The 22,304-nt window shown below is 49.9% G+C and overlaps 1 protein-coding gene across 3 annotated transcripts; it reads right to left on the reverse strand.

Annotated features, from left to right (window-relative positions):
• Positions 1 to 837: 837 nt before the first annotated feature.
• DENND4B (DENN domain containing 4B) lies at positions 838 to 20,831 on the reverse strand. Of its 3 annotated transcripts, none has more exons than XM_039363421.1 (28): positions 20,721 to 20,831; positions 15,040 to 15,356; positions 14,441 to 14,693; positions 14,045 to 14,114; positions 13,281 to 13,450; positions 12,903 to 13,144; positions 12,482 to 12,548; positions 11,762 to 11,820; positions 11,537 to 11,681; positions 10,639 to 10,814; positions 10,049 to 10,149; positions 9,399 to 9,614; positions 8,916 to 9,061; positions 7,987 to 8,126; positions 7,557 to 7,680; positions 7,175 to 7,381; positions 6,686 to 6,814; positions 6,447 to 6,609; positions 5,986 to 6,150; positions 5,457 to 5,893; positions 5,256 to 5,360; positions 4,983 to 5,161; positions 4,478 to 4,667; positions 4,003 to 4,248; positions 3,515 to 3,620; positions 2,763 to 2,928; positions 2,555 to 2,619; positions 838 to 1,997 (listed from the first exon to the last, which is right to left on the reverse strand). In XM_039363421.1, the coding sequence occupies exons 2-28, from the start codon at positions 15,336 to 15,338 to the stop codon at positions 1,852 to 1,854; spliced, it is 4,512 nt and encodes a 1,503-aa protein (XP_039219355.1). In that variant the 5' UTR covers positions 15,339 to 15,356; positions 20,721 to 20,831; the 3' UTR covers positions 838 to 1,851. The 3 variants fall into 3 exon arrangements, with proteins under 3 accessions (XP_039219355.1, XP_039219357.1, XP_039219356.1); XM_039363423.1 differs by lacking the exon at positions 20,721 to 20,831 and adding an exon at positions 18,929 to 19,315; XM_039363422.1 differs by lacking the exon at positions 20,721 to 20,831 and adding an exon at positions 16,824 to 18,222.
• Positions 20,832 to 22,304: the final 1,473 nt, after the last annotated feature.

Raw genomic sequence — 22,304 nt, forward strand, 5'->3', positions numbered from 1 at the left:
CGGCGACGGATCTGAGCGCCCTCTTTTTTTTTTTTTTTTTAGTAAGCCGCCACATCCGGGTACCCGGCCTCATGGAAGATGTGTCGGCGGGAGGGAGGGAAGAAGTCTGTAGGCGCCCCGGGGCGTTTTTTTTTTCCTGGTCCTCATCGGCCACCGTAGGCCGCATTGCTTTGCTTCAGTGGGGGGGGGGGGAAATATAATCCCTGTTAATTAAAATGTGCAATAATTACGGCCCCGAAATCCATCATGGTTATGTTGCCTCCTAACCTTGGCAAGTCTTAAGCTCCCTTTGCACAGCTCAGGTTGTCCACCGGCAGACCATGGCTTGCTTAAAGCAAGAGTCAAACATGGCTTGCGTCTGTGACCCCTGGAGCCATCCCAGGAGAAACCTCGACTTGATCAATCATGGTTAATGGAATCAACCGCCTTGGGTTGGGATTGCAAAAGCCTGTAAACCTCCCACTGCTTTGCCATGGTTTGGCAAAATGGCCAAAGAAACTGACCAACCGTCCTTTTTTAGGGAGGGAAGTCCTTTTGTAATTTAAATAATAATAGGCATGTAAGCATAATTACAATATAAAATGTTATTGTTACAAATGTTTTTTATTATGCATGTATCATAGTGTATGCTCTATTGTTGCAATGAGTAAAATGTTTTATTTACGATATTTTTTTCTGCAATTTATTTGTGTCCTCCTTCTCATTGTAAAAAAATTGGTCACCCTAGCCATTGATGGCTTTCTTTCCCTGCACTTACAATTATTCATTTAGTGAATTATTTGTTTTTGTCCTCAGAGGCTCTCTTTCCATCACGGAACGGGAGACAAACACCGGAAGGAAAATACACAGGCATCTTTTATTTACAGGAGAGGAACATTGGAAAAAAACAAAACACAACTCAAACAGTTAACACAAACACCACAATGAGGGGCTGGGGGGAGGGTCCATATTGCTCTGACTGAGCCCTGAGGTGGGGAGAGGGAAATCCTCGCTGTGGGGGGGGGGTGTCCCAGGACCCTTTCTCCGAACAGAAATACGACACACCCCATTTTCCACAATGGGGGGCCCTTAAACAGTTAAAGCATGTGCCACAAACGGGAGGGGGGGAGAACAGGGAAAACAGCGGGAGGGGCTCTGTAATAAATAAATTTACAAAATAGCTTCTTTTCAGTTTGTTTCCCTCCCCCCCCCATAACACTGATGGGTAAAAATAATACTAAAAACAAAACACAAAGCAAGCCCACCTCGGACAGAAGGGGCAACTGCCCCCTCCCCAATGAACCCCCCTCAATGAACTGGGAGGGGTGGGGGGGAAGGGAGAGAGTAGGGGGAACGACCAGAGAGCCTTGTCCTTCATTGGGTGGGTGGGGCTTAACTATGCCCACCACCCACCCACCCAGTTCTGCAACAGACACTGTGCACGAAAATTGACATTTACAGGGGTGAAGATCCAAATTTGAGGGGGGGGGGAGGAAGAAAGAGAATTGGTGCAGGGGTGTGTGTATGGGGGAGTCTGAGCTTCTAGGCATGTGCAAAGTGCAGTGCTGGCCCGAGAATGCCCCCTCCTGTCTATTTCACTTTTTTCAGAGGAAGAAGGCAACTCAGCTCCAAGGGCCAAGAGGAAGGGTCTCCTGCCCCCCCCGATCCCCCCCAAAAGGGCCAAGGGGTGCTGGAAACAGCCTAGGGAGCTTGGCTGTGCCCCCCTCCCAGCCTCCCCCTCCCCAAATTTGGTATCAGCTCCAGTTTCATCCTCGGTTCCTTTGTCCCAAGCAGCAGCCACAGCAGTAGCAGCAGGAGGAGAGGCAGAGACGAATGGGTTGGGGGGCAGCCCCCCCACAGCAGCCCCCTCTGCTAGCACTCCAGGTTGGCCCCAAAACTCTTCCGGCAATCGATGGCCTTGGTGGTGAGAGGCTGGGCCCTCTGCTGCTTGAGGGGCTCCTTCCCCATGCTGCTGGCCAGCTTCGAAAAGGCCGACTTGTACTTCTTGTCAAATTCAGCTGCGGGGAGAGAAAAAGTGATGTGTGTGTGTTTCAGAGAGATCACGGCTTGCGCAGGCAGACCTCGACTTACAACCGTTCGTTGAGCGACCGTTCAAAGTTACAAAGTGCTAGTCCTCATGGCAAGAGATCCTAATGGCGTTATTTTTTCCACCCTTTTTTATAATACAAACCGGGCACAGGCAAGGTTCTAGTCCTCATGGTGGGAGATCTTGGTAGCATCCTCCCGCCCCCCCTTTTATAAAGCACACCAGGCAGAGGCAAGGTTCTAGTCCTCCAGGTGGAAAATCCTGATGCTGATTGTTCCACCACCAACCCTCTTTTATAAAACACACTGGGTGCAGGCAAAGGTCTAATGCTCAGGGGGAGAGATTCCAGTGGCTTTTTCCCCCCTTCTCATTTATAAAACACATTGGGCTCAGGCAAGGTGCTAGTCCTCAAGGAGGCAGCCTGACCCAAAGCCCCAAAGGGACGAATCCCAAAATACTACAGTGAGGCCATCCTTCTCCTCCCAGCCCTCCAACGCGTAGGGCCTCCTTCTCCCTCCAGCTTCCTACCGATGTCCACTCGCTCTCTGCCCAGCGCGGCTATTTTCAGAAAGAGAAATTCACGGTAAATGCTCCTGAAACAGAGATAAAAATGGAACCATTGTCAATATCTGCAGAGGATGCTCCTTAGAAAGTCACTTTATTTTTTTCATTTAACAAAACCAAGCCTTTTTCGGGGGTAACGGGCTAAACCGAGACATCGGAGAAGAAAGCCTACCTCTGTAAGAGTCCAGGGTTGGCACAACCTGCCACTTTTTCTATGAAGAGGACGATGGCTTTGTGGACCTCGCCCAGGCCAAGATAGTTAATGACGGCTTCCAGGAAGGAGAGCGAGAATGGGTGGTTATGCTTGCGCCAATTCTGCAACCGTGTGGGAATCTGGCCTGGGAAAGGAAGAAGACTGGCCTAAGAAGCCAGAATGCCACCTCCGTTCACACGTGGCTACCTGAGGACCGGATGGCACCGATGCCCATCTTGTCTAGTACGGCTAGTCAAACCCGTTGGGCTCTCCATGGACCAGTTATGCCAGGACGTTTTGCATCCCAGGAGGATCCACAGAGTCGACCGGAGAAGAGTCAAATAAAACCGAGAGCCGAGGTGGCGCAGCAGTTAGAGTGCAGTACTGCAGGCCACTTTAGCTGACTGTGTTCAGCAGGTCAGCGGTTCAAATCTCACCGGCTCAAGGTTGACTCAGCCTTCCATCCTTCCGAGGTAGGTAAAATGAGGACCCAGATTGTTGGGGGCAATGTAAATATATATATATATATATATATATATATATATATATATATATATATATATATATATATATACATACATTGCTTACTGGTGTACACCGCTTAGAGAGTGCTTGCACTTAAAAGCGGTATATAAGTCTCATAAATAAATAAATAAATAATAAAACCATCCCCATTGAAAAGGACGGTGTTATCAAGGTTCAAGGGAACGACGGACTGTACTCAGACGCACCATGCAGCCTCCATAGAACGTAGAGAGGGGGAAAGCTGTCGGGATCGGAACTCAGCACGTCCCAGAGCAAGCGTACGTTGACGAAAGGGCCCTCCGGAGTCGGCACCTGGAAGAGAAAGGGAAGCAGAACAGTTTCTCAACGTTGTGAACTTTAAGGCAGGTAGACTTCAACTCCCAGAATTCCCCAGCCAGCTGGCTGAGGAATTCTGGGAGTTGAAGTCCACCTGCCTTAAACGGTGAAAAACACTGAAAATTTCTGGATTCTGATTTGAATTTTTCCTCAGGTGCTGGTTCTGTTTTCAGGAGAAATGTGTGGGAAAGGATCCCCTCGAGGTCATACAGTCCAGCTCCCGGCCTCCTGCAGGAACACCATTCTGAAGAGTTGGCTTCTCTTCAAAACCTCCCGAGATGGACCTCTGTCCCAACACTCTTGAGATCCCTCAACCTCGCCTCCCTTGCAGGGTCGTTGCGTAAGAGAGATGGGTTACCTGGGAGGCCATTTGGACGTGCTTGGAAGCCAGAAGCAACTGAGGCAGGCCGCTGCAGAGGCCCAGCCGCTGGAAATACCACACCAGGTTCCAGTAGATGATGGGATGGTTGTCCACCAGCTCTGGCTGAGATAAGAACACAGCTCCTTCGTTCTCTAGGAGGGTCTCCAGCTCCTTACGCAGAACCAGGGGGCTGAGGTAGGCGAACGCCAGCTGTTCCACGTGGATGGCAGGCCCCTGAGGCCCCTGGGAGAAAAAGGAGGGGCCATAATTCCCCATCAGCCCCAGCCAATCCCCAGGAACATGGGAGTTGTAGTCTCAGACTCCGTGAAGAGAGATTCAGTTGCTCTTTCTCAAAATCCTCATTTAATGACGTTACTCGGGGCCAGAAACTCCCACTGTTAAGCCACGTGGTCATAAAGCCATAAAACCCATCCCAAATCTGTTGTTTCCGGACGGGGAGAAACGTCTGTACCGGGGGTTCGCTGAAGCCGTTGCATAGGGACCCGTTCCTGGATTTCCGCCGGGGATCTGTCTCTGCCTCGTCCAGCAGGAGGCACTGGGACCGATCGCTGAGCACCGGGCCTTGGCTCCCTGGCAAGGGGGCTTCGTTGTCCCGGGGCCAGTCGGAGGACACTGAACTTGTGTCAGAAGCATCAGCGTTGCTGAAAGGGAATGAAGAGCTTTGAACACAGTGCAGATGGCTCAAGCAAGCGAGCCAAGTTACAGGAAGGGTCAAAAACCACCACCCCTGCATGTAAGTCTTCCTTCTCATGATACATTTAACTTGGTTAATGTATTAACCCATCTTTTGGGTTCACATTTGTATGATCTTAACCACACACACACCCAACAATCCACCACAACCCTAGTCAAGACAATAAGGTCAAGGGTGGCCCATTGGCACTCGGGCAGTGTGGAAACAGGTGTAAGATCAAGATGTCAGAGGTAGGAACAATAAGCATAATTAGCACTCGGACCTGAGAGAAACCATCTGGAAATCTTGAATCTCGATGCTGAGGAAGGGCACAAAGAGACGTCCGCAAAAGGGGCAGGTGGTGTTCAGGTTGGAGTCGTCCGAACTCCACCCGGCCATCACCTCTTCGTCGTACACCAGCAAATTGCAAGCTTGGCATCGCGAACAACTGGAAAGAAGCACCTGAAAGGACGAGAGAATCGTTCGGTGCGGGAAAACGGTGGGAACGAGACAAGAACTCCCGGGAAAGGACACAGCAGATCACGCGGAAAGATACCTCAACTGCCGGAGGCTCCGACAACCGATCACTGGATTTCCGGAGGTTGAAACTGCAGACGGACGTATCCGAGAGATCGTACTCGCTACCCAGAGAGGCCGAACTCTGTGGTAGGAAAGAGCAGGTTACGTCGAGAAAAAGGACCTGCGAGAAAAGATCGGGAGGACTCATTCCGCACGCGATCCCATACGGGATACCGACCTCTGAGGCTGTGGATCTTGGACGTTCCGGGGGGAGCAGTAAGTGACCCTCCAGCAGACTCTGGCGAGAGGAGTATTCTCGCTGCTCGGATCCGCCGCGCCCGTGTGAGAGCTCCCCGCTGGAACCGTGCTTCAGAGACGGTCGCTTAATGGGGGACAGAAACTGCTGAAGTTTAGCAGTCAGACTCCGGCGAGGGGTACTCCCCAGGCGACGGTTTTCAGTAGCCTGGCCTGACCCTGGAGTAGCTCCCTCTGGTTGTCCGGTCTCCACGCTGCTCAGTGTTAACCTGTCGCTCTCGTCCGTCAAGAAACTGCTGATGTCGGAAAGACTGCTGCCCTCCGAACTTCCGGGCCCGTCCCGTGCACCGCGCAGCCAGGGAGGAAGTGTTGACAGCATATTATTGCTTTCAGCTCTGGGACTACCCAGCGTTTTCCTGGCTGCAAGTAAGATTTTAAAATGTTAAAATTTAAAGATGATTCCCCCCCCCCCGTTGGATAATGAAGACCCGTCCTCTGGAATTGCGACTCACCTGGGATTATGCCCGCCGGCGTTTCCTGTTTGGGAAAAGTCAGGCTGCCGCTCTTTGCGAGGGAAGCAGGTTGTGGATTCTCTCGTAAGCTGCTCCCGGACCAGGTGGTCTGCCGCTGCAAGCCGGTGCGGGGTTGATATTTGGGGAATTTGGCTTCTTTGCTGTCTGCCAGTAAAAAACAAGAGAAGCCCACCCTCGCTTTGAGAGATGCATCGTGTTTATCTGAGCTACTGTTATCATAATTAGATAAGAGGCAGCACAGCCCTCAGCTGCATAATGGTGGAGAAAGAGCATCGGAAGGGATCCTCCCAGTTTTTCAGGCCAGGAGTTGTAGTCCACCCCTCTTAAAGCCTGCTGGCTGGAGAATTCTGGGAATTGTAGTCCACCCTCTTAAAGCCACCTGACTGGAGAGATTGTTGGATGGAGGATAAGTTGAGCCTCGCGTGTTTTCAGAGCTGTACCTGTTGGAAGGCCGAAACTCTGCAACTCTACCTCCTGCTGCTGGTGTTGACGTTGGCGCAGAGGCTGTCGGAACTGGGCGGCCCCCAGGACAACGTTGCGGAGCTTGGCCCAGCGAAGACGGCCACCATGGCTACTGGACGGCCACTTGCACTCCAAAATGGCCTACGGCGAAAACCATGCTAAACCCAGGAGAAGGTGACTTGAACGGAGAAATGAGGAGGTTGTGGGGTGGAAATACCTTGTTGTAATAGCCGTAGGTAATGGTGTTGGGGACGATCCCGGCCCGTTTCATTTCCAGCATGACTTGGACGGAGAGTATTGGTTGCCCGTACTGGCCGCAGAGCTGCATCAGGATACGGTAACACACCTTTGAACAAGAAAGGGAAGGGGATATGGATGCTCGTTTCCCGCCGCTTAAGGGAAGCCGAGAGTGAATTCCTAACTAAGGAACTATTTTTTATTCCATTCCATTCCATTCTTCATTCCGTTTCTATTCTATTCTATTCTATTCTATTCTATTCTATTCTATTCTATTCTATTCTATTCTATTCTATTCTATTCTATTCTATTCCCTATTCCTATTCTATTCCCTATTCCTATTCTATTCCCTATTCCTATTCTATCCCATCCTATCCTATCCCATCAATTCTAATTCTAATTCTAGTTCTAATTCTAATCACAACATCGGTTTCAGTTGGAACCGTTCCGTGGAAGAACGAGCTCTCACCTCGTCCGGCAGGACCACCTCTTTGGTCTCCATCTGTTTCAGCACTTCGTATGCGACATGCAGTGCTTGTACCTTCGGCGCCACCATTCGGACGTAGGCAGGCAGCGTGATAAACCACAAAGCATAGCAGTGACCCAGCAGGCACTTAGCCCACATATCCGGCACAGAGGAATATTTCTGCGCGACTTTCTGGGCCACTTTAATTTCCTAAAAAATGGAAAGTTTAATTTCAAGGGTTTTTTTGTAAGAAAAATCAAGAAAAATCAACCTTGGCTGGGACTGGGGGAACTCGGGACTGATTCGTATGTGGACCGGAGACCACCAAGAAATCCCAAAGCAGAGGGCTGGATTGCAAAATTAAAAAAGGCCTGGCATTTTTTACCTGCTGGGTCCGGCGAGGGGCAGGGCTGCTGGGGGCGCTGGTGCGGGCTTGGCACAGCGGGGGCATGAGCTGGTCCTGAGGCCGCTGAAACAGCTTGGTCTGGAGCATGGGGAAGCCGTCATATCTAAATAAATAAAGCCAGCATGGGGGAACTATGACCCCCTTCATGACTTGTGGACTTCAACTCCCAGAATTCCTGAGCCAGCACGGCTGAGCTTGGAAACCTCTCCCTTTCCTCTCAGCATGGCTGGCTCAGAAATTCTGGGAGTTGAAGTCCACGAGTCATAAAAGAGCCAAGGTTGCCTACCCCTGGCCTAGATCTTCTTTCTTTTTTCATTGCTATTGTTAACTTCGGTCACTAAACGAACTGTCGTAAATTGAGGACTTACTATATCTTCCCGGCTGAAGGCGACCAGACTGGGACACTCACTTGTAACTCGGCAGAAGCTCCAAGCCGTTGGGCCCGGTGGGCTCTTCCGGGGGCATAATAAACACGGTGTGTTCGCTGCCCTGGACGTCGTCCAATTCAATTAGCGGAGTCTCCTCTGCTTTCTCTAAATCCACCTGCACCTGAGTTTAAATTTTTTTTTAAAAAAGGAGAAAAGTTGAAAATGAAGCAACCGTCCCATGAAGGGAACCATCTCAAGATCTTGGCCAGCTCATTTAGGATGGAGAAGTGGGCCTTGCAGGTAGAAAGTCTGCTCTGGGCATTGAAAAAAAAAACCCTTCCAAGCTAGCAGCTCTACGGGAGGGTCCTTCAAAGCAGGAAAGCCTGGAAAATTGGATTTCTAGAGGTATTCAAAAACAGTTCGTTTAGTGACTGTTCAAAGTTACACCGGCACAACGGCCGTTGTAACTTTGAACTTGTCCCTTTTTCCACGCTTACGTTCAGTTGCCAAGCTCCTGTTCGAAATCCAGGAGCTTGGCAACTGAACCCGTATTTATGACGGTCGTAAGGTCCTGGGAATTCACGCCATCCCCTTTAGCGACCTCAACGGGAAATCCAGATTCACTTAACAACCGTGTTACTACTTTAACACTGGCAGGGAGTCCCTGAACAGCTGCGACGAGGAAGGTCGTACAATGGGGCAAACCCCACTTAACCAATGTCTCGCTTAGTGACAGAAATGTGGGACGCCACTGTGGTCTACCCATAGTTGCTTTTTCTTTCTGTCTATAGAAACGGAGTGGTTATTTACTAGCCCTTGCAACCAAGGTGTAAGTTTTAAGGACGGCGAGGGAATAATTTTGGGGTGGAGTGTCCCCTCCGTCCCTTTTACTCCAGGGTGCATCCAAAATCAAACCCCACGGAGAGTCATTAATTAAAATAAAACCCAATTCAGATCCCCTTCCAGCTACCTTGTCGACACAAGAATCGAAAAACTCCAAGCAAGCGTGGCGGTCACTGACGAAAGAGCATTCCTCTATAAACTGCGTGAAGAGCTGCGTGCGCAAAAGCTGCCCGTAGAATTTTTGGTAGGCTCGCTCGCGGGACTTCAGGAAGCCTGTATGGGATGGAGCAAGCGAGAGAGGATTAGCGTTCACGACCGTTTTTGTAATTGTTCTCACAGGTTCCCACGGAGCGACGGCAGTAAAAGAAAGGGAGCGGGGAGGGAGGAGGAAAACACGCGCAGCAATTCCTTCCCAGGCCAAGGTGGAACGGATCCCTAAATTGAGAGTTCTTCTTCTCTGTATCCTTTTCCTGGCTCCCTGCCTTGTTTTGCGTCTCCGTTCCTAGAGCCGCCATTTTTAAAGAGGATTTATTTTTAAATCCTTCGTCCCCGAGGAAGAGGCTTTCTCTAAAACGTGTAAATCATCACCCCAGCGGAAATGAATCTACACCTTGCAGGAAAAACAGACTGCTGGAGTCCCGGGTTTTCTCCGAAGGGGCCTGGGTGATGGGTCGGAGGTAGCTACGATAGCCTTTCAGAAGACAAGCCATGAATCGTAGAAACGCCCCTCGGATGTCCAGTTCCAGCTGTTTCCGGCGCCCGTAAATGACGTCGTAGTCGGTCAGCAGGAACTCCAAGGAGGCCTCCTCCACAGGACGGTTGTACACTGCGGAGGAAGGACCGAACCATCAGCTACAAATGGCCACACCAAAACCAGCATTCGCCAAAGTTATGCCGTTCAATTCCAAAAGTGGGCAGGTTTTAATTCTGGTTTAATATTTTGCAGGGGGGGGGGCTGCATCAAAGGGAGTCAAGTTGGGGCTCGGAGAACCTCTGGTAGGTACTACAAGGTGGAATGTAGTAGGGGGGTTGGACTAGATGACCTCCAAGGCCCCTTCCAACTTTTATTATTATTATACATAAATCTACCGAACTACGGATCATGGATCTCAACATTTGGAGCATTCCTCAAACACCGCAAAATGTCATCGTTATGTTGCAGTTGAGTGTCCCCTTCTACTGCTTTTCTCTTATCGGGGGTCCGTGCCCACCTGCCCTCTGAGACTTTATGACACTCGCGCCAAGACCATGGTGACTTACTCTCATCCAGTTGTTGGTAGTGCGAGTTTAACGACGCCAGCAGCACTTTACACAGCTTCCGGGGTAGAGAGCGTGATGACAACAGTTTCCGCTCTTCGCACCTGCGCACACAACAAAGCTGCCCCTACGATTAGTGCCTCCTGTTGGGGGGCCCAGGAATGCTAGTATCACCCCTCCCTACCCCCTGCTTGCTTATCCGGGGACTCCTCCCTGCCCCGCTGGTTAGGGATTCAAATGGAGACACATCAAGGAAAGCTGAGCAATTCTGAAAAAAAAAATTGCACGCCCCGAGATGGAAGGAAGGGTGAGAAAGAAACTCAATGCAGCCTCATCTTCCTTAGTATAAAATTAGAACAGAAATAGAACAGAACAGGCTTTCAAAAGTCTGCTGTTCTAGTCCTTGATGACTGAGCCCCAATTTTCTGTTGTTGAGTCAGATATTTAAGTGAGTTTTGCCCCATTTTACGACCCGTTAAATGAATAAGTTAGCGCCACAGCTGTTAAATCAATCTGGCTTCCCCAGTCAGCATGTCTCATTTAACAACCTGGAGTCTGTTCACCCCTCAAGGTGGCAGGATGAGGACACTCACTGGAAGATGGTATTGGTGTCCAGGTCCACGCAGATGACGTCGCGCGGGAGGTCGTAGATGTCGAAGTAACTGGAGTGGACCCCCACGATGAAGGGAACGGGGGCACACAGCACATCGGCCAGGGTGAGCGGGCAGAGAGGGATGTACGGGCACTGCCAGCGCAGAGGAAAAATCATCTGGAGGGACAAACACAACTGGTTTGGGTGTGGATGTTTGTGTTGAAGCTCCATTACAAACACCCACACCTTCACAACTTGGAGTTGACCGAATAGTTTTTTAAAAAAGGGAGCACGAGAATATAATAAGAACAACCTATGTGTGTAAGTATATAACATTTCACGCCTGGCGTGTCCAACCTGGGCAACTTTTAAGACCTGTGGACATCAACTCACGAGGAGCAGCTGTAGATCAACAAAACCCTGGGTATGAATTCTGGAGTGGTTTTTATTCGATAAAGAATAAAGATACCATCTGAAATGGCATAGCATGAAAGGAAATAGACAGAGGGAAGGAAGAGGGAAAAAAAATAATTCCCAAGCGTAATTCTTAACCCGAATTCAAGGGGTAACACAAGGAAACTGGAAAAGGGAGATCAAAATGCTTCTGTATTTACGCAATTTGCTGGCTGGGAACTTTGGGAGTTGAAGTCCACAGGTCTTGAAGTTACCCAGATTGGACATCCTTGTTTTACACACAATTCACCGCAATCGTCCGCCCATAATTTATGCCGATAATCAATGCATCCGTGCACAATTTTCCAAATGACCATTGCAATTTGGGGAGACTGGTCTTCTTAGCCAAGGAACAGTACACAGGGACACCCCCCCCCCCAATTTTTCTCTGCATTCTTGAGGTTCCCCTTCCCCAGTCTTCTGGCTTCAGGGCAACGGACACTAACCGAGACCAACGCTTCTCCGATGCTGGTCAAGACGTCCGGCTGTAGGGAATGGATGAGGAGCTTATGTTCCGTCAACACGGCCACCATTAGGGCCACGGTGTGTTCGGGGCCCAGGGTCTGAAGGAGGGTGAGAAAGCTGGCCCCACTGCGAAGAGAGGGGGAAATTCTGAATTTTCCACCGGCAGAATCTGGGCGGGATTGGGGTTCGTCCCGTCCCATCCTTACCTGAGAGGTAACGGGGACGAGACAGGTTGGCAAAGAAGCAGATTGTCGTAGGGCGACATCTGAGGAGTGAAAAAAGAGGGTTTCAGATGGAGGAGCTGATCCACAACACAACATCTTGCGTCAACGCACAACTGCCAAGTGTGTTTCTTTCCCGCGCTCCAATTAGCACCGGGAGAAATGCACAGAGGGCGTCACCAATGAGACGCAAACGGGGAATCGTTTTGGAGAAATAAAAACTGATGGTGGGGCAGAAAATTAGGAATATATCCCCATCAGTCAATTGCCAAAGGCGGCTTAGCTTGGAACAGCTGACATCCTGTGAGGAGACCTTGAATATTATTAAAGAAGAACAATTGCTAAAAAGTAGATGAAACTGCGACATCCAGTCTAAACATAAACCCTAATAATATTATTGGCATTGACAAAAATCAAGACTGGTCAATTGCCAAAGGCAAGCTCAGCTTGGAGCAGCTGACATCCTGTGCTTTAATGCTATTATTTTATTAAATAAAACATCAAATAAAAACATTTGCCTGTCCCAGGCAAACTTGAGGCGAATCAAAACGACAGATCCAGGCTAAACATCTGGCTGACGGTGCAGACAATCATCATCATAATAATTTGGACTCCAGAAGTGGTCCAGCAAAAGACAAGCCAGGTTCCTTTCTTCTTTTCCCAAATTCACGAGATTCCCATCATCCACCTACGGATCGGGCTCACCTGGACCAAGATCCGAGGTCTCTGTGGAGACGGGAAAGGGACGTTGTGCATGAAGTGAGAAATATGCCTAGGGGGAAAAAATACAACAACACACAAGTCACCAGAAAGGAAAGGGTTCAAAAATAACAAAACTGTTTTGTAAATGCCAGCGATCTCAGTTTGTGGTTTCAATGGGATGTAGACACAACACGGGGCGTCCCAGGGATGAGGTTTGGGCCACTTGCGTGAAGCCGGTGGGGTTTAGCCCGGAGAACCGTTTGTTTCTGCCGAATGAACCTCCAAAGCCGGGCACAGTCTATCTGAGAACGCCGTCGCGAGCACGCGTGGGTAAAAGGAAGACTGGTTGCTTCAACAGCCTCCTCTGTGGGCTTCCACGGGGTCCCCTTTCCAGCCTCCACCTCCCCCCACCCTCCCCACTTACGCCTCGAGGGGCAACACGTGGGGTCCGGAGATGCTGTAGCGGTAGATGAAGGTGAGGAATTTGCGGAAGACGTCAAAGAAAGGCCAGTGAGACAGGACGCAGATGCTCTTCCGGGTCTGCACGGACTTGTTGGTGATGGGGCGCCGGTCCACCACGGTGAGGAGGTTGAGGCACATGGACTGCCGCTCGGTGAGGCGTTCCCGGGGAAAGGACTCGTAAAACTGCATGGCAGCCCCGTAAACCTGGAGTAAGGGGGGAGAGCGGAGAGGGGTGCCGGGTTATTCCGGGCACATCTCACCTCGAGTGGGAGTGACAGGAAGATCTAGGCTTCTGTGTTTTGGGGGGCTGCCCCGGAATGGTCCAGAATAACATGGTTACCTTGTCCCCTGAAGCACCAGTCAACACGAAGGTGGAGAAGATGGGAAGCTGGTACTTTGCCTCGGCCGGCCAGCTCTCGATGGTGGCCCCCATGGGGAGGCAGAAGACGGGCACCGATTCGGGGAGGGGGAAAACCTCGTTGTCCTCCTCCGGGTAGCGGCTGAGGAGACCTGGGAAGTGAGAAAAGAACCATCTTGGCTTAAAAGAAGCAAGTTTACAGGAGGGAGAGTTCAGACAAAGGTGTTTCTCAAAGTTGGCGGCTTTAAGATGGATGGATTTCCATCTTAACTCCCAGGATCCCTCATGGGGGAAACTTCAACTCCCAGAATCCCCCAGCCAGCCTGCTTTAAGAGGGGTAGACTTCAACTCCCAGAATCCCCCAGCCAGCGTTCTGAGTAAATCTCATGGTCCTTGATATTTACGTTTATTTCGAAGCGCAATAGCAATCTCCAGTCTCTTAAACCAACAGGATATATTCAGTTATTCATAAGGAACTAGCAATTCCTGCACAATTATAAGGTGTGGGATGTTTTTAAATCTTTATTCTGGTTCCATTTTGAGGCCGGTTGAGCTATTTATTTAAAATACTGAATGAAAGGAAAAATAAGAAATAATGTACGGTGAAGAGGTGGAAGCGTAATTCTCTTTCTCGGCCTCTCCCTTGACTGCCCTGCTCTCCGTGCTTTGGCAAAATATGGGATTGACTACTGCATCCCTAGCTTTGTGGGCCTGGCCTTGTAGACTGGGCCCAATCAAACCCTTACCTGCTTCGTAGACCAGGGTGTTCCCTTTAGCGAGTGCCATCTTGTAACAGATATAGAGGGCTGGACCCCACTGTGGGGAGAGAGGAACATAAGATGGGGTGTCAGCCGAATGAAGAAGCAGATGAGACGTGACAAGCAGGCTGTCTGTCCATCTGCCTTGTCCAAGCAGACACAAAACCAGGAACATAACTCCCTACTCTCCATAAAACATCATGGAGTTGTTCCTCCCCCCTTGCTATGGGGGGGGGGGTTTAAGAGTTTCCAAGACTGGGGTCTCTCTAGGTGTTCAGACCACCCCTCCCAACACCCACGGCCCTGTGAGGTGCGAGGGACTCTCGGGAACTGCAACATCCGAAGCACCTGGACAAATTGCCCTTCACCCGGTCCCCGACTCACCATCCCGGCGTTCAGGTTCCTGTCCACCCGGCAGAAAGTGTGCGGCGTGCTCTCCGCTTTGCTGGGCATGATAAGGCAGATGTCCGTGATCCCCAAGGCGCTGTATGTCTGCCCCTCGCTGGCCCTCCGGTACGTCAGGAAAGTGTGCTGGTGACCAGGCGCACCCGAGGCCAGGTTCGCTGAGTGGCTGTACGGCGTCGTGTCGATGATTTTGTAGCCCGGTTTGGGCTGGTCCTTCCCACCATAATGCACCCTAAAGAAGCCAAACAAGGTCACCCTCTTGGGGACTGGGATAGGGAGTCCCTCTCGGGCGGGAATCCTGGGAGTTATAGTACAGCATTCTCTCCGAAAAGGACAGGATAGGATAGCTCGGCTCACACAACCTCTGTGACCTACCCCAGTTCCACAAAGGGGGGTGGGTTATCCTTCCCACCATAATGCACCCCAAGGAAGCCAGACAAGGTCATCCTCCTGGAGAATGGGATAGGGAGTCCCTCTCGGGCGTGGGAGTTACAGTACAGAATTCTCTCCCAAAAGGACACGACAGGATAGCTCTTCTCGGCTCATGCCGGATCCCTCCCGAACCCTCTGCAACCTACCCCAGTTCCACAATGGGGGGTTTATCCCGCCCCCGCCGGTAGCAGATGAACATCTGAGGGTTGTTCAGCAGGCTGGTGTTGAGCTCCACTGGGTGCCCCGTGGTGGTCCGATCGATGCAAGTGAAGCCGTGGGGCACCTCTTCGCCTTGCGAGCGGACGATAACGGCCACGTCCACAATGGGCTCGCTCGGGCGGGCCGGACGGGAGGCCTGGTTCTCATCCTCCAGCGATTTGGAGGTGTCCACCAGGCCAGCCACCACGAAGTAGTCCACCAACTGGGGGGCCCACTCCTCCGCCATGGCGGGGAATCACGGCATCTGCAGCAAGGCAAGGAAATGAGAAGGTGATGCCAGGAGCTGGAGAACACCACCCCATAGGCCGCCTGCCTGTCCAGGCAACGGCGGAAGGTCCGTGCGGAACGTTGGAGGGTCCGGTTGCCACGGAGGAGCTGGGAGACCCTTCCCCTCGTTCCTTCCCACTTCCTAGCCAGCTTTCTACTTCAATCGAGTTTGATTCGAATGCCGGCAGCAGAAACAGTTGGGTTACGTTTCCATCTAACGATATTAAAAGTTCAAAAAGAAGCTTAAGGAGCATTTGGTTTTTTTTAAAAAAAAAATGATAAAGGGAAGAAGAAAGGGAAAAAGAAACGTGAAAAAAAAATTTAAACAGTAGTCTATTTTAAAAAGAAAAAATTAAAAAGGAGGAGAAAGCCTGTTAAAAAGAGTTTAAAAAGAAGTTTAAAGAACATTTAAAAAAAAAACGAAAAAGGGGAAGAAGAAAGGGCAAGGAAAACGTGAAAAAAGGAATTTAAACAGTAGTCTTTTTTAAAAAAAAAATTAAAAAGGGGGAGAAGAAAGGGCAAGGAAAACGTGAAAAAAGGAATTTAAACAGTAGTCTTTTTTAAAAAAAAAAATTAAAAAGGGGGAGAAGGCCTGTTCAAAAGAGTTCAGAAAGAAATTTAATATCTCCAATATCTCCAATATCCAATATCTCAGGGGCTGCCATAAAGAAGAGGGAATTAAGCTATTTTCCAAAGCACCTGAAGGCAGGACAAGAAGCAACGGGTGGAAACTCATCAAGGAGAGAAGCAACCTAGAACTAAGGAGAAACTTCCTGACAGTGAGAACAATTAATCAGTGGAACAGCTTGCCTCCAGAAGCAGTAAATGCTCCAACACTGGAAGTTTTTAAGAAGAGACTGGACAGCCATTTGTCCGAAATGGTGTAGGGTTTCCTGCCCGAGCAGGGGGTTGGACTAGATGACCTCCAAGGTCCCTTCCAACTTTTCTACTATTACTAGTGTTTGTTCAAAAAATGAAAAAAGGGGAGGAAGGAGGAAAGGGAAAAAAAGGGTCAAACCAGAAGCCTAAAAAGGAACATTCATTTCAAAAATTAAAAAAAAAGGGGGAACAGAATTCAAAAAAAGCGGAAAAAAAAAAATTAAAATTCAAAAATCAAAAAAGGGGAGAAGCACGGAAGTCTTTTCTAAAGAAATACGTTCAAGAAGAGTGAAAAAGGAAGTTTAAAGTTTTTTTTTCTTTTTAAAAAAAAGAGAGAAAAAAATTAAAATAAAACCGTCCTGTCTTCGAATAAGTCGGCAAGGTTTGCTTTTGATCGTCACTGCCCCTGCCCAAAACGGGACTCCGGTTCCCATCGCTCCAACAGCCAAGGATCATGGGATCTGAAGTCCACCCCCCCTCTGCCTGGTTGAGGCTGCTGGGCACTGCTCTTTCCTCCTCCGGACCAACGCCTCTTCCTTTCAGGTGTCAACCTGTGCCAACTGACCGACTGTCCAGCGTGGGGTGCCTCCTGCGCCTGGATGCCCGCTGCCTGCTGCCTGCCCGGCTGAACTACGGGGGGACGGGACACAATACCCAGCTGCCCTGGGCGAACGGGGGTGTGTGTGTGTGGGTCCTCAGCACCTTTCGAACTCGCTGTCCCGTACCGGTGGGCCTTCAGTGGAGAAAGGGCAGCAACAACTCAGATTGTGATTTTTTTTTTTTGCAGCGAATGCAAAACGCCGGGAAGGGCTGGGCGAGTGAGAACAGGAAGTCCCCGTTTCTCATTTCTTGACTTCGCTAAAAAAGGAATATACACTCTGAACAAATCTCCCCCGTCCGAGATTTATTCAGAGTAAAAGTCACGTTTTCTCCAACCGAGCTTTTCGCTTTGAGGTTCAAAACCCGACATCTGCCATGAACTCTGCGCGTGCTCAGAGGCATGCAAAAGACATGCTGGGGCGAATCCCAGGGTGAAGAAAAAGAGCTGGAAAAACAGAAAAGAGGAGGAGGAAGAAGAAGAAAACAAAGCGAGGAAAATTAAAAAGGGGTCATTTAAGGAGACGGCGAGGACCAACATTCCCGGCGGATTGAAAAATTTGGCGTTGGCAAAGAGGGAGAGGCGCTTTTCTCCTTGAAGTGCTACCTTTCTGCTTGCGGGGAGATGATTTTCTAATGTGTATCCCCCCCTTCTCCAAATTAATAGGGGATCACTTGCTGAAAAACCATAGTAAGGAGATGGGGAGGACGAGCATCCCGGCTCATTGAAAATCTGGCACTTTTCTCCTTGAAGTGCTACTTTTCTGCTTGCGGGGAGCTGGTTTCCTAACGTGGCCCCTCCCTTCTCCAAATTAGTGGGGTCTCACTTGCTGGAGAACAATAGACCATGCGCAGCAAACCCTGGGCTTTCCCCTTCTTCTCAAGGGCAGCTGTCTTATCTGCCTGCCCCTTTGCCAGTGCCAAAGTGTCACAATGCTATTTTGGGTCTGGCACAACGACAATTCACACCTCCGCCATCACCTGGCTGGGGAAAACAGGAACAGCACCACAACTGTCCCCAACTGACCGACACCTTTTCGGCCTGCGGCAAAATAATTCGTTATACGTATTTATCATTTCACGTTTGCTTGTTGTGTTTATTTCACATTTGCTTGTTTTATTCTGCAAAAAGACACAACGGACCCCCCCCCCAGATAATGGGCTACCAGCTCTACCCTTTGAATTGCTGCCTGTGTCCCAGGCACCCAGGAACCTGCCCACTCCCGACAACTTCGGAGTGGGAGTTGTTGCAAAAAAATATTTGTGCCTAGCTGGAAATCAAACTAAAACAACAAGCCACGACGTGTCTCGGGATGCGTCGAAGGCAGAGGAAGGGAAATTCTGGGGTCAAAGGGGGGGGTTATTTTCCACCCCTCTCTGCAAAGTCTGCGTGTTCCCCCAGACGATGGGGTCGAAAATCCCTGCAGGTAGACAACTAGCAAGTCCAGGAAAACGGCTTAACTTTCCGTTGCGTTGACATCAACTTCCGGCGATGGGGAAAATACACAGCAAGCCACATATCTGAGGCTGCTTTTGACGAAGGCAGCAGAGACACACCCTGCATTAAACCCCAATGCTCAGAATGGTGGTCACCCCAAACTTTTGGGGTGTCTAGCCTACCTCTTAGTCCTTACCCCAAGCCCCAAACCTGCCTGCAAAAGGCAGCAATCTCTCACCAAGCACCCACATCCTGGTTTGTACTCGCCTTTGGCAGAAGGTGGCCACCATCCGGCTGTGCACCCCAGTCACAATTTTATGCCGATCCCGGCTTACGGCTGATCTGCCCGCGCTCTCCCTGTGAGGGAGGCCAGCCTGCAAACTTTAATTTTTTTTTAAAATACACTCAGACCTGGAAAGGTCTTCAGCTGCCTTGATTAGGGAGGATTCCCCCCCCCCAAAAGCTTTTTAATCAAATCGGGTTTTTATTTCTCCCAAGAGTGTTGCACGCTCGGCCTTTGCACAGCAACGGGGAGCAGATTCGGCCCCGAAAGAGACATGGGCGCGGCGCAGATTTGGCAGAAAAAGCAGGTTTTTACTGGTAAAAAAGAGTTTCAGCCAGAGGGGGTCACTTACGGTGTCCAGAAATGGGACGAAGTCAGGACGGAGTTTGAACATTTGCACTTCCCTTTTTTTCCGTATGGACGAAAAGTGAAAGTAAGGGAAAACAAGCCCTCCTCACTACATAACAGCCGGGTGTGTAAGAGAGAGAGAGAGGGGCGTGCAAGACACGGAGGCTGTCCCTCCCCACTTCCCCAGTGTGTGGATGAACCGTGATTAGAGACGGTCCTCCATTTATGACAATAACCGGGCCCAACATTTCTGTCGCTATGTGAAACGTTTCAGTTTTACAACCTTTCCTGCCACAGTTGATAAGTGAATCACTGCGGTTAACTTAGTAAGTGTATAGGCATGGGATTTCCTGCCTGAGCGGAGGGTTGGACTAGATGACCTCCAAGATCCCTTCCAACTCTGTTATTCTATTCTATTCTAGTCCGAATTCTATTCTATTCTATTCTATTCTATTCTATTCTATTCCTATTGTATTCCTATTCTATTCTATTCTATTTCTATTCTATATTTCTATTCTATTCTATTCCTATTATTATTCTATTCTATTCTATATTTCTATTCTATTCTATTCTATTCCTATTGTATTCCTATTCTATTCTATTCTATTCTATTCCTATTATTCTATTCTATTCTATTCTATTCTATTCTATTCTATTCTATTCTATTCCTATTATTATTCTATTCTATTCTATTCTATTCTATTCTATTCTATTCTATTCTATATTCCTATTCTACTCTACTCTACTCTACTCTACTCTGCGTGAGCCCCCCCCCCAAACCAGGGGGGTAGGAGGGATCTGGAAAGGGGGGGAGGAAAGGGGGGGGGCTCATCTGCCTGTCAGGAGAGGCAGGTGCCCAAGTCAAAGCAGGAAGTCAAAAGGGGGGGTGGGAAATTCTGGGTTCAAGTTTTATGGGGGAGGAAAAGAGACCGAAAAGGAAATGAAAAACCCACAACGACACCTGTTTGCCCGCTGCAGACACGGGACCCATTCATTCCGTTGGCGCCGCCCCCGTTTTTGTCGTTATTCCCCCCCAAAAAACAGTCACCAAAGATTGATGTCAAAACCCAGCAGTCTCAATGTGTGTGTGAGGAAACGTTACTCTTTTTTTCCCCATAAGGCAAGGTGTTGACCAGGCACCGCTTCCCACCGCGGTGGCCGAGAAAAGAGAGCTCAGATAGACTGCCCTGGCACACAGAGGCTCGGCTGGCTGCGGGAAGGGTGGAGGTGGGTGAGATTTGGGGGAGAAGAGAGGAAAAAGGGAGAGTGGGCAGAGAAAGGGGAGGGGCAGGGAATGAACTTTGGGGTAAGGATCCCATCTTCCCCAGCCAGTGACCCCTCCACTCTCCCTGCTGTGCACCATGGGCCGCCCTAATTCCCCCACACCCCAGGGAAACCAGCGCAATGCAACAGGAAAAACAAGCAGGAGAGATTTGGGAATTCTCCCAAAATTAAGGAAGGAAATTGGAGGGGAGGGGGTTCCTCCCTGCAAGCCAACGCCCCCCTCCCCAGCAACAGTCAGCTGAGCAGAGAGGGAGGGGCAAGAAGGGGAGGGAGGGGGGGTCAAGGCGGGTCTCTCCACCTACCCCTCTTTCTCTCCTCGCCCCCATCACCCAACCCCCCCCCGTTTTTGCAAAACTGCAAATTTCCACCGCTGCAATTGCAGCTGGGTCATTGCAACGGGGGTGGCGCCCAGATGGGACCTGGGGGGGGGGGTCCAGGAGATTGCAAAAGAGGGAGGGGGGATGAGGGAACCCGGGCGTCACGCCTGCACACGTTACACGCCTGCCACCTACCTGTGCAAACTTCAGCTTCGTTCCTGCCTCTTGCAAAGCTCCAGCCTCGCCATTGCGCGCTCTGGCCCTGGACTCGGCTCGGTGGCTTTGGTGGGTGGGGGTGGGGGGGAAAGAGAGAGGGGGCGAGGGCGCCCTCTAACGGCGAGGAGGACCTTCCCCTGCTGCTTTAACCCGTTCCCAGCACGCCCAGGGGGGATTGCACGTGTGAAGGCGGGGTTGTACGTGTGAATCAGCCCGTTTCTCCACTCACTGACTCCCCCCCCCGTTGGGAAACCAAAAATCGAGGTTCTCCCGTGCGGTGCGGGGGGGGAAGCTTTGCATTTGCACCCTTCTCGGGTGGACGTGGAGAAATGAAGCCCTGGGGTGGGACGGGGGACCACTAGGAGACCCTTTCTAAGGCTTGATTGCTTTTGCAATGAGACTGGACCCCGGGAATTGAAAAAAACTCGAGTGCAAACTATGGCAAAGTTGGGGTGGGTGGGTGGAGAAGACAGAAATAAAGCAAAGGAGCAGAAGAGGGACTGAGCCTGGCTTATACTTGCAAGTTGCAATGGGCGGGTGTGGAAGGCACTCTGTACATGCTCTATTGTGCGGTGTCCAATTCTTTCCACCGCTTTTGAAGCAACCCCGTAGTTTCCTGGTGGAAATTTTCCGTCTCGGAGGGTTTTGTTTTTTCCTGGGCCAAAAGACCCTTGTTCTCTTTCGATGGAGACCCCCATTTTTGCTCATTTCATACTTTTTTAACCCAAATCTGTCAATATAAATGACTATAAAGAGGGCGGAGGCCCGGCTTGTGTCGGCGCGCCCTCTAGTGGAGCGTTGAAGCAACAAGCACCTCTCCAAAATTCAGTATTCTTAAACGGTGCGGGGGAATACAATTCCATCATCCACAGCCCGCGTGGTCGGTTTATAAGGCGCAGGACGATCTACATTCTCTAAAAGGACTGTTGGCCATCCTAGCTGGGGATTTGGGGACCTGTAGTCCTGCCCATTGACCGGGCTGAGGAAACCAATGGTGACTGAAATACAGAGAATCAAATTTTTAAGATGTATTTATTTTAATCTTTTTTTTATTACTATTTTTGACCTGAGCGTGCTGGGAATGTAGGTGCAAAGATGCACCTCGAGTTTTCAGCCACATTTCTTTTGTATTTATTTCTTATTTCTTTCATCTTAATTTTTATTTTTGACCAACCTTATTTGGATGTAAAGATGCACCTCAAATTTCCAGCTACTTCCTTCCTTCCTTCCTTCCTTCCTTCCTTCCTTCCTTCCTAAATGCATATTAGTTGGTATTAATTCTTATTATTGCTGTACAAACTTTTAATTATAATCATAGGCAAACAAGCAAACATAGCATTATTGTGTGTTCACGCTCGCCGGTGCTCAGTTGTCTCTTCTGCTGTGACCCACAAAGGCAAACCATCCAAAGAATGGGTTTTATAAACTTTATAAACCGATTCCCAAGTTTGCTGCTTTTTCCTTTCTCTCGCCTCACCCTGTTCTCTTTTCGTGCCGTGTCTTTCTAAATCACCAACCTCTCCATTTAGCACTCTTTGAGGAAGAAGCGTTCTGAGAAACCCC

This window comes from Crotalus tigris, unplaced genomic scaffold (assembly GCF_016545835.1).
Source record: "Crotalus tigris isolate CLP2741 ecotype Arizona unplaced genomic scaffold, ASM1654583v1 scf7180000019553.37968852642:3898890, whole genome shotgun sequence".
Classification (NCBI taxonomy): Eukaryota; Metazoa; Chordata; class Lepidosauria; order Squamata; family Viperidae; genus Crotalus; species Crotalus tigris.

Excerpts from the sequence above, each read along its gene's own strand:
- DENND4B (XM_039363421.1), bottom strand. The coding sequence starts at position 15,338 with ATGGCGGAGGAGTGGGCCCCCCAGTTGGTGGACTACTTCGTGGTGGCT. Across the intron at positions 10,150-10,638 it reads GACACCAATACCATCTTCCA|GTGCGAAGAGCGGAAACTGT; the intron begins GTGAGTGTCCTC and ends TTGTGTGCGCAG. Across the intron at positions 4,668-4,982 it reads TTCCAGATGGTTTCTCTCAG|CAACGCTGATGCTTCTGACA; the intron begins GTCCGAGTGCTA and ends ATTCCCTTTCAG.